The following is a 12,414-nucleotide window of genomic DNA, read 5'->3' on the forward strand; positions in this document are numbered from 1 at the left end:
TTAGGAAAATAAAGTAAATTAATAGAATAATTACATAACATCTGAAGGGCTACAGTTTTAGCAAGGAGTACTGCAATGAATATGGCTTTGAGAGGACATTGAAAAACTAAAGTTTACCACAGGGGGATAATGCCCTCTGCTGAGGAGAAAGAAAAACATCCTCAAAACTACTGAATCAGGTTTGCACCATGTCTTTAAAACTTGACTTCATTTATAATTATAAAAATAATGCATCTTCATAAAGATTAAAACTACTTCCACGTTAGAATATCATGATATTCTTTTCTTCTCCTTTGCCCATTTTCACATTATAAATTTGTCAGACCCCCTTCATTTCATTCTCTCTTTAACTCTGTTACTCTGTTTTTTAAATGAAGAATATGTCTTAATGTTTATAGATCTGATATATATTTTTTAATATTGCTGAGCATACTGACAACCTATGATAAATGTGCAATAACTTAGTATTGTGTTATTAGTAGCATTCATTAATTTATGACTATTTATAATATTTGCAATGGTGTGAATGTTTGTGTGCCCCCAAAATTCATACTGAAATCCCAACCCTCAAAATGATGGTATTAGGACGTGGGACCTTTGAGCGGTACTTAGGTTATGAGGGTGGAGCCATCATGAATGGGATTAGTGCCTTATAAAAGAGGTTCCAGAGAGATCCCTAGTCCCTTCCACCATGTGAGGACACAGTGAGACCTTTTAACAGCTTTTTTTAAACGTAGCATAAAGAAGTTGTTGTAAAGAGCTCAGCATTTTAAGTTGCCTAGCAAACTCCACAAGCTGAGAAACTTTAAAGCTATCCTTTAAAATATTGGGTTGGCCAAAAAGTTCGTTCGGGTCTTTCTGTAACATCTTACTTTTTGGCCAACACAGTAAACGCAAAAGTCTCCACATTAAGTCTCTTTGGGGTGATGAAATGTTTTGAAACTAGACAGAGGTAATGATTGCACCACATAGTGAAGGTACTAAATGTCACTGAATTGTACACTTTAAAAAAAAAAAAAAGTCCTGACATGAAGAAGCGCTTATCACAAAAAGAAAGGGAAAATATTAGCTGACACCTATCCTAATGCAGTGGTGTTACATATCTATTCAAATGAATTTTATTTTGCTTCTGAACATTTATTTGTCCTTTTGGGATATGTCTTTTTGTAGTATAAGGGTCATGGAAAACATGACATGTTAGTTAAAAACAATGAGGACTTTAAAAGTCTATTAAAATGTGATGTTTTCCATTCATTTCATATTTATAACTTCCAATTCTCTGATTTTCTTTATTTTTGGCCACGTGGCTTGCAGGATTTTTTAGTTCCCTGACCAGGGATCGAACCCGTGCCCACTGCAGTGGAAGCGCAGAGTCCTAACCACTGGACCGCCAGAGAATTCCCTCTGGTTTTCTTTTTAGAAAGATCACTCTGCCTGCTGTGAGGTGAGTGAATTAGAAAGGGTCAAGAATGCATGCAGAGAGACCTGTTGGGAAACTGCTGCAAGAGTCCAGGTTAAAAAATAATGAAGGCTGGACATCATTATAGGATGTTGGAAGGTAAGGAAAGAGAAGAAAAAAACATGACTCCTAGGTTTTGAACTTGAATAGCTGGGGGTGGGGGAGGTGCCATTTAAAATAATGAGAAAGACTGGGGGAGGGCAGTTTAGAACTAGGGAACCAAGAGTTCTGATTTAGAAATGTTAAATGTGGGATGCCTATTCAATACTGAAGTAAAGATGTCAAGTAGGCAGTTGAATATAGAACTATGGAACACAGAAGGCTAGAGTATAAAGTTGAGAGTGATGAATTTAAGTCATGATATACTTTAAAGACTTAAGACTGGAAGTGATCACTTGAGGAAGAGTTATAGGAAGAAAAGAGAGCCCCAAATCAAACTATGGGGCACTCCCGTAACTCTAGAGGCCAGACATAAAAGACTAAGAAGAAATGGTCAGTGAGGTGAGAAAACTATTGTGTCATAGAAGCTAAAAGATTAAGAAAATGTTTCAAACAGGAAAGAGTAATCAGCTGTCTCCCATGCTACTGAGAAGGCAAGTACGATAAGGACAAAGAATAACCACTAGATTTATTCACTTGAAATTCCATATAATTGAGTACCTAGGATTTACTAGGGTCTGTCATTAGTGTTTCTCCTACAACAAATATTTGCTCCTCACAACTCAGTGAGGTAGGTTTTACTATCCCCATTTTTATAAATGTGGAAAGTGAGGCTCAGAGAGGACAAATAACTTATCCAAGATCACAAAGCTGAAATTCAATGCTTACCCTGGGTTGACACAGGAGATAAACTTGTTCAGTTAACAAGTCATATAAAATAGTTTATGTATGCTCCTAGTAAATCATGATTATTGATGAGAAATCATAATATGTTGGGTTCCTATAAAATATAGTGGCTTTCAAATAAGGAAAACCAAATAAGGTTTAAATTAAAAAATATATGAGCTATCCTTTCCTATTTGCACCTATATACATAAGGATATAGCAACAATGTAAGAAAAACATTTGTTTTTCATGCACTTTAAAATATTTCAACTAATTTTCTAATAGAATAAGGTTTTTAATATTTATATTGAGGCGAAATGGCTCAAAGAAATGTTTGGCAGACCGCTATAAGGCTTTAATTGGCTCACAAATTGGACTCTGCCAGCCTGCTACTAAAATGCTTTATACAAAATTGAGGGATTTTTCTTTTCTAATTGAAAGCTACTGATAATATATGATGCTTGTTCAAAATAAGATATCTGCATTTTTTCAGAAAGGTTACTCTGAATTAAAGAGGTAAGTGTGAATGTAAACGTAGGCAAAATGTTTCTACTTTCTTCATGAATGAGAATTAATTTTACAAAGAAAAACGTGAAATCACCATTTATGATAGAATTTATTTCCACATTTTCCGATCACTGAAAGTAATTTACATTTAAAGTGCCAAATTTGCTTTTCCTATCTGAATAAACACAATCCTTAAGGTATTTGCTTTTTGAAAAAAATTAAAATTAGAGCTTGACTTTCAACCTGAGGGTGATAGTTATCAAAATAAGTGTGCTGCCTCATCTAGCACAAAGATTATAAAACGAGTACAGTCAGTGGGATGACATTTTAAAATCCAATAGCAAATCTCCAGTTATTAAAGAATAGATGTCAATTATTCTAGTTTAGTTTTACTTTCAACACATGAATTTAAGTACTCTGATCCATCCCTTCTTTGAAGCATTCAAATTCAGAAACAATCTTCATCTCATATAAAGCACACCTTTAAAAATGAACTTTTCTCAACTCTCAAAAGAAAAAAAAATTCTTATAAAATGACACACTTATTTGGGACTATTATGGACTAGAGTATAACCTGGTCTTAAAGGAAAAGGAATCTATGTAGTTCTATTGCATGATGCAATATGTATTAAAATAGTAGAAATCTAACAAGGACTTACTGTATAGCACAGGGAACTATATTTAATACCTTGTAATAACCTATAATGGAAAAGAATCTGTGTAACTGTATCAATTTGCTGTACACCTGAAATACTGTAAATCAACTACACTTCAATTAAAAAAAAACAATAGAAGTCTTCTTAGGTAATTTCCTTCTACTTTAGGCATTATTATCACTCAATAATAAAGGCTTCCATTTTTTTTTCATTTCCTAACATGTATTCCCTCCAGATTTATCAGTACAAATTACAGGGTTTTTTTCTGGTTTCAAAGATAAATGTATACATTCCTAGTTCTCACTCATTTTAATAATAATAATAAAACAAATTATCAAAATTTACCATTAAAATATCTGGTAGCCTAAATAACGTAACTTTATCACAGACTATACGGTATAATATTAGAAATTTTCTATTTACAAAAACAATATTTTAAAGGAGGGCATTATTTTACTATTCATAAGATAAAGACAAGATTATTTAAATGCTTCCCATTTTAAAAGATTTACAAATAAATTCGAAATATATATAATGTTTAAAAAATTATCGTTTCCTATTTGTATAGTTACTGAAATCTGCTCTCTGATTAATGGCTTCATGTATTTTCCTAATAGAGATTTGGTAGAACAAGAGATTTGGAATTACAAGTCATGGGTTGGAGAATTCTTCTAACAATTACCAGCTGTATGTGAATGCACTTTGTGAATTTAAAGGCACTGTATATATCTTAACTATTTTCACTACTTTAAAAGTATATATTGGATGTTGGAAAAAGTTTAACCTCTAAAGCCATAATTTCACAACATGCCACAATGTTAAGGACTGAGAAGCAGCTGGACAAAATCTCAATGTCCCAATCACCAAAAATAATTCAGATGAAAAAGTTATCTTGGGGTTTCGAGGAAATTAATGTCCATCAGAAACTCATAGTTTAGCCTTCATTATCTAAAACGGCTACCTACCCATTTGGTTTTCCTTCCTATCAGGGAAGATCTGTCCTAAATTGTATGTAATTCTTTTTTTTTTTAATTGTATGTAATTCCAATAATTCTGGTTCTTACTGACATATCTCAAGCAATGTACTTAAAAGCTACTGGTACAGAAAATAAATCTGCATACCATACTAAGAGGTATGCTATTGCATAACTTCATGTTCAGCATAATTGAACCAGTGCTTGGTAATTAAGAGAAAACACCTGCTAAAGTAGAGACAAAAGTTTAAATATAAATTAAATCATCATTTTAAAAAATGTGTGGTTTCAAGGTCTTTTCTACTGATTAGAATTTCACTTTTTCATTTTTGTATGAAACACAACCTTATTCTATAGTCTACTAATCTAATTTTGATCTCCTTAAAGAAAAACAAGGACTTCAAGATATTTGCAAAGCAATCAGAATTTGTGCTGCAATCTTTCACAAGTTTTTCACCTATACCTGACTCTTGGGTATGTCTTAAGAGTCTCACCTTTATAAAGTCTCTCCAGAAATGTAACTTAGTTTTCATAAAGCAAATTACTCTTTGTCTTAGTTTATACAATTTAAAAAATTAAATTATGTAATTACAACAAAAATTACAAGTGGCCTAAACAGTTTGGAAAGTGGGGCAGTGGGTTGCTGGAGCCAGCTCCCACCAGTTCAGGATTCAAATGGATGCATCTTTTCCCAGGTCCTCATTTAACGACCTCACTTTGGTAGCTTGAAATCAGCCATGGTGGGAGTATTTACACCATGGATATAAACAAACATTATAAATCAAGGGGTTTTTTTTCAGAGAGCCAGGTATTAAACATTTACCAGCACAGCACAAGTACTGAGTATACAGCTGTCCCTCAGTATCCGAGGGGGATTGGTTTCAGGAGCCCCAAAGATGCCAAAATCCACTGACGCTCAAGAGCCTTATATAATCTGGTGCAGTACATTACAATGGATTCAGTCGGCCATCTGCCTCTGTGGATACAACTATATTAGCAAATAGCGTACTGACCAAGACCCTTCAGAATGCTCTAGGCTTCAACCAAGATATTTTTTTTAACTCTATTATTTTTTAATTAATTTTTATTGGAGTATGATTGCTTTAGAATGTTGTGTTCGCCTCCACTGCACAACAAAATGTATCAGCCATACACATACAGATATACCCTCCCTTTTGGACTTCCCTCCCATTTAGGTTACCACAGTGCTCTAGGTGAGTTCCCTGTGCTATACAGCATGTTCCCATCAGTTGTCCATTTTATACATGGTATCAATAATGTATATGTGTCAATCCCAGTCTCCCAATTCCTCCCACCCCACCCCTTTCCCCCTTGGTATCCATACATTTGTTCTCTACGTCTGTGTCTCTATTTCTGCTTTGCAACTAAGATCATCTATACCATTTTTCTAGATTCCACATAAATGCATTATTATACGATATTTGCTTTTCTCTTTCTGACTTACTTCACTCTTTATGACACTCTCTAGGTCCATCTACATCTCTACAAATGACCCAGTTTCATTCCTTTTTATGGCTGATTAATATTCCATTGTGTATATGTACCACATCTTCTTTATCCATTCCTCTATCAATGGACATTTAGGTTGCTTCCATGTCCTGGCTATTGTAAATAGTGCTGCTATGAACATTGGGGTGCAGTGTTTTTTTGAATTATGGTTTCTCTGGGTATATGCTCAATAGTGGAATTGCTGGGTCATATGGTATCAACCAAGATATTTTATAAGGGAAATGGTTAAGCAGAGTATGGTTAAGAAAGTTCCTACTTTATCTTCAGGAAGGGCCAATGGAGGACAATAATTGTTTTCATATGTCTTTTAAGCACTGAATCACATTTTATTTTGACCAAAGTTAACAAAAGATTATTATTCTTTCTTAAGTAAGCTGTCAGATCTAAAATTCATTGATTCTATATTCTTACCGTTTTGTGATCATTAACAATCATAAGTTCCAAATATTTCATTTCTTCAAACACACCACGGGATGGCTGTGGAAAATAAAAATATGTGGTCAGAATGGTGGTTGATAGAAAATATCTCTGATGCTGACTGTTAAGTGGTAGACTGACTTTGAATTTCAGAAGAACTCTTTGCTGCTCACTTTATGAACATCCTCAAAGAAACTTGGTCAGGGAAATGAAAAAAATAGTGACTGTAAAGTGTGGGTAAACATACAAGTATTCAGAAAAGAACTGTATTTAATTATCATTAAAGTATTCATCCAGATAGAGAGAGCTCATGTTGTTTTTATTTGATTTTTATATGTAAAAATATTCTAGAGAAAAATTTTCAGTGTAATTCTGTTAAAATAAATAAATCTCAATTTCTTTGGCATTAGGATACGATAAAAATATTCACATCTACTCAAAACTTCAAAGAAAAACTGCACAAAACTTTAATTAGAATAGCACAGTACATCTGGAACAGGTACCAATGTAATCATATAGAAACCTTAATTCAGTGGAGTGAAGTTCTCATAATAATGTATTAATTCTTAACCACACAACTTCTCAAAGGAACAAATGTTGACAGTTACAATATTCTGAATTCTTCTAAATTTTGATTACTACTAGATAATCCTTTAAGAGCAAGGGCTAAGGATTTTAGCTGTCGTTTGGACTTTTATTTCTTTTTCATAGTTGGAAGAGTACATGAGCATTGATCAGTTGTATTTGATAGGGGCGGGCTGTAGTGAAACATCAATAGCCTATATAAAACTTATTACCAACTGCATCTTCAAGAGTAAGCAAAAAGAGATCTCTAAGTTAAAAAAAGTTGTTTCCATAATCACCATAATACAAAGACAGGCTCATAAAAGAGGATGATTTGACCTACAACCAAGTTTTTGATGGCTGGTGGTCTAATTTTTTCACAAAAGTACATTCAGCAAAACATTATCTAAAGTGTGCAATTTTCAGAATAATTACTCATTAAGTTATCTAGCAAATTACCATGTAATCTATATGCCATGGAATTAATTTTCGGTTACATAGCATTCACCATGTAATTACTAAACAGTCCCCATCATTACAGCTTTCTAATCTATTATGAAATAGACTAGGAAGATAATTTCAGTTACAAAGCCCCTATACATTTATCAATACATGGGAGCTCTATGACAGTTGTTGATTATATAATTACATGATTCTTATTTAGTAACTATCATGATACTAATGGTCAAAGAGATTTATTCTGTTCAGAAAAACACATCCAGCTTCAAAGTGTGGTATAACTGTTTTTAATTTGAAAAGAAATACAAATAGGCATGATTAGTCAACATTTCAAAACCTAACTCTTCCCCTACTTTTTTGTTAGTAGATCATTTTATATGATAAGTCATACCAGAAAAAAATAAACAAATAAAAAGCCTGCTCTACTTTCAACAGAAAAAATGCACTGCAATTTTCATAAGAAAAATGCTTTGAAAACAATACATTCTTCAGATGCCTTCAGGGTTCATAGAACATCAAAATCAGTTTGTATCACTTACAGGGAAAGCTGAATAAAAAGCACCATGCCCATAAGACTCAAGTCATAGGGTATTTTTGTTTTGGGTTTTGTTTGTAAGAGGAAATTGCCCAAATCTAAACCGTTTTAGGTACACTTAGCCACAGTGTGATGACAGGCACACAATTTGAGTGAAAGAGCCCGGCCTACGACTCAATGCCACACTCACATTCACTGCTCTCTTCCTTCTCCTTTTCAACCACTGTAATTCAGATAGGAAGGGCCACTGGTCACTGCTTTCCATACCTGTGCAAAAGAAAAAAAATACCCAAATTTATGTTTGACTGCATTTCGATGGGAGAATGTTTTTAAAATATATGAAGGAAAAGTAGCACTGATAGCATTTGTCATCTCAAAATCAAAATAAACTAAGGTGAAAAAAGCACACCAATCATTAAATATTTCACATGTTTAGTCACAAATATTAATATAATTTAAAGGTATAATTTTCTTCCAAACCTCATGAAAAACTTTACGAGCTATTCAAGACTCCTTGGAGTATGCGTATTTCATCTACAACCACCTGACCCTGGATATCTGAAAATTTAGAAGAATTCTACTATGCTTAATTCAGTTTAGAATTAAAAATAATGTCTGGCATAAGCTTTTGCATAAATTACTAAAGATTTTAGGTATTAATATACAGAAGTAACATCACATACTCCAATAATCCAGAAGAAGCTTTTGCCACATCAGCATGCTTGAGATGCCACAGGACAAGAGCATAAGACACTCCAAGCTGGTTAAAGAGCAGCAAACTTCCAGGAAAATCTAAGGATGGACCTCCCTGTAAATCACTCTGTTAAATCTGGCCACACTCTCCAGTTCCTAACACAGCTTTACTTCTGGGCTTCATATTTCAGTCTTTCCATCAGAAATGACTCTCCATGCTTCATTACATTAAAGCCACAGTTCACGCCACTGCCCACCCACACTGCTCACTCCAGATCTCAAACCTACTCCATTTCCCAACAAGCCTGCATGTGCAACTGAGCTCCAAGTCAAGCCTCTAGTACATAAAATAGAGTGGCTTCTTTAATTAAAACTTACTGAGATTCTTCATTTGCTTAGAATATTGTCCTGCCAAGGTTTTCTCAATGATGTGTGGTCGACCTGTGCTTTTCTGAAACAAAAACAATTGTAGTCAATTAAAAAGCAAGATGTGATCACACCTCTACGGAACAGTGTTAGCACTTTCTATAACATCTTTCCTAAAATGGAAACACTTATATGCTGATGTGTTAGTTATCAAAAATGAAAAGTAGATGGTTTATTGAAACTTGAATTTTAAATAAAATAGAGCATCATCCAGTTTCCCCAGTTTAGATAAAAGCATAGTTTCATTAGCTACTCTTAAACTTTGGCTTTCTTCAAAGCCATGAATAGGAAATTCACAAGAAAAAAATACAAATGGGCAATGAATGTATTTTTTAAAAGGTAAATACTACTTGAACACTCCTTCAAAATGCAAATAAAAAGATATACCAATTACTGACATCAAGTTGGCAAAGGTTTAAAAATTATGATAACTCTAGTCAATTATAGTTGCAAGGCAAAACACTTTCACGCTGCTGGTAGGAGTAAATTGGTAGCATAGTTCAGAGAGAAATTTAGCAATTCTATCAACAATCTTGAAAATATTCATATCCTGTGCCCTAGATACTATACTTTTAGAAAAGTCTTATTTCCATCACTACTATTAGCTTCCATTACTGAGTGCATAGTGTGTGCCAGCCAATTTAATCCTCACGAGAACTCCATACAGTGCATATTTTATCCCCATTTTACAAATTAAAATATTGAGGCTCAGAGAGATACACTGTTGAGTTAAAATTATATTACAAAATAATGATCTAATTTATTTTTGAAAATATGGGAACATAACATTGAAAAACTGGAAGAATGTACACTGAAAGGTGAGGAGAAGTTATCTCTGGGGGATGGGATAATGGATAATTACTATTTGGTTAAGTATTTGCTTAATTTGCTTTTCCAAATTCCTTACAGTGTTTTATAATCAGAAAAGTTATTTTAAAAAGTGTTCTTAATAGATTACATAAAAGACTTACAATAATGAAAAGTTTTGCTCTTTATTTATTACTTGAGAAATAACATGAATTCTTACTATAAATACTTGATCCATATTACTGGACTTATTATAAAGCATACTAAAATTAATAATAATAATAAACTAAACATCAAACATCTAAATTCAGACTTCCCTGGTGACACAGTGGTTAAGAATCCGCCTGCCAATGCCGGAGACACAGGTTCGAGCCCTGGACCGGGAAGATTCCACATGCCGTAGAGCAACTAACCCCGTGCGCCACAACTACTGAAGCCCGTGCACCTGGAGCCCGTGCTCCGCAACAAAAGAAGCCACCACAATGAGAAGCCCGCGCACCAAAACGAAGAGTAGCCCCCGCTCGCCGCAACTAGAGAAAACCCGCGTGTGGCAACGAAGACCCAACACGGTCTAAATAAATAAATAAAAGTTTTGTTTTTTAATGGACTGTATTTTTTTTAAAAATCTAAATTCAAGTAGACTAAACTCTTAATTCTGGTATCAGGTGAAAAGAAAGATACATAGAGTGATGAAACTCACAACTAGCAACATAATTTTAAAAACTGACTAATTTAAAGTTTCAAGCAGTGCTCCTTTCCCTCTACTCATGATGAAAATGAGGATAAATCATTACATGATTATGTAATCACTACATCATGAATGAAAGGCAGGCAGTAAAAAAGGAAGGCAAAAAAGAAAAGTCATGAAGTATATAACAATCAGCTCCTAAAGAATATGATTATGGGTTTAACAATGCAAAAGCAATGCTTTAAACATTATGATAGTAACAGTTTATAAATCTCTTCAAGAGTTTAATAGACATAGTCACATATATTTATTAATTCATCAAATGTGTAAAATTGCCCTACTAGGGATGTAATGAAAAAGTATCTCATTTTACCTATTTAAAAACTCAAGGCTTAGGGAGTTGTTATTTTGGGTTTTTTGTTTTGTTCTTTGTTTTTGTTTTGCTTTGTTTTGTTTTAGAGTCACAGGGCCATTAATCAATGCCAGAAATCAAAGTCAATTTTTTGCTTGATGAGTCAAATAATTTTGCTGTGTACAGGTTGTCTACCTACAATTGGAGTAGGGGAAAAATATTTTACTTAATCAAAATGTCTTTATCTAGGTGGGATGGCCTTCATTATCTGGTAATTTTTATAATTACTAGTTGAAAAATAATACTGGTTTATTCAAACATAAAACATTTAAAACTTAATGACTTTCCTGCCTCAAATTTGAAATTACCCCATATTCACACATGCACAGCAACATAAAGAAAATAAACATTTGTCAACTGTTCTTGTCAATAGCCTGAATGACTATTTCCTGTCTCAAAATTATTTTGTCTACATTTGAAATCTCTAAAGATTAAAAAAAAAAAACAAGGGCTTCCCTGGTGGCGCAGTGGTTGACAGTCCGCCTGCCGATGCAGGGGACACGGGTTCGTGCCCCAGTCCAGGAAGATCCCACATGCCGCGGAGCGGCTGGGCCCATGAGCCATGGCCGCTGAGCCTGCGCGTCTCGAGCCTGTGCTCCGGGCCACAACGGTGAGAGGCCCGCAAAAACAAAACAAAACAAAACAAAACATTTTCTGCTCCCCATCAATGATTGCAATATCCTGACTATATCACTTTCAAAATATTCTTTTCCCATTAGCAGTTCTTTTCACTGATATGACTCCCCTACTGTTACATCTTAGTGCCTTCACCTCCTACCATTCTCCCCTGTCTGCTCCTCTCCAACCTAGTTGGGTTCCTCACAGTTCCTAGAACACACTGGGAATACTCCTGCCTCAGGGCCTTTGCATTTGCTCTTCTCCTGCAATGCTTTTCCAGCCCCCTAATTTCCCGAGGGTCTTCATTCAAAACTCACCACCTTACTGTGTGTTAAAATATAAATTTTAACTCTCCTCTCCACTTTCCTGGCTTCATTTTTTCTCCTTAGCATGCACTATATAACATACCATATGCAATTACTTATTCACCTATTTATTCCTGTCTCTGCCCCTGTAGATAGCAAGCCCTACTAGGCTCAGGCTCTGTGTCTATTTTGTTCACCACTGTATCCCCAGCACCTAAAATACTACCCAGTATGTAGAAAGCCTTCATTACAATATTTTTTAATATATATATTTAATATTAAATTTGGTTGCCTTCTATTAGTGAGCAACATGGTTAGAGTACATGATTTACTTTTTTTCCAGTTTTATTGGAGATCTTATTGAAATATAGCATTGGATACATTTAAAGTGTACAACATAATGATTTGATATATGTATATATTACACAATAATCACCACAATAAGTTTAGCTAACATCCATCACCTCCACCTCCCATAGTTACACATTTTTTACTTGTGATGAGAACGTTTAAAATCTATTCTCTTAGCAGCTTTCAAA

General features: G+C 34.2%; 1 protein-coding gene across 2 annotated transcripts in view; it reads right to left on the reverse strand.

Annotated features, from left to right (window-relative positions):
• ADAM23 (ADAM metallopeptidase domain 23) overlaps nucleotides 1-12,414 on the reverse strand; it is a 163,687-nt gene that overhangs the window by 51,836 nt on the left and 99,437 nt on the right. For both annotated transcript variants that reach the window (XM_060016230.1, XM_060016229.1), the window contains exons 6-8: nucleotides 8,998-9,070; nucleotides 8,117-8,193; nucleotides 6,363-6,428 (exon numbers count right to left, since the gene is read on the reverse strand). In XM_060016230.1, the coding sequence (XP_059872213.1) occupies nucleotides 6,363-6,428; nucleotides 8,117-8,193; nucleotides 8,998-9,070 (216 nt within the window). The remainder of the gene's footprint in view (nucleotides 1-6,362; nucleotides 6,429-8,116; nucleotides 8,194-8,997; nucleotides 9,071-12,414) is intronic.

Source organism: Delphinus delphis, chromosome 7 (assembly GCF_949987515.2).
Source record: "Delphinus delphis chromosome 7, mDelDel1.2, whole genome shotgun sequence".
NCBI classification, from domain to species: Eukaryota; Metazoa; Chordata; class Mammalia; order Artiodactyla; family Delphinidae; genus Delphinus; species Delphinus delphis.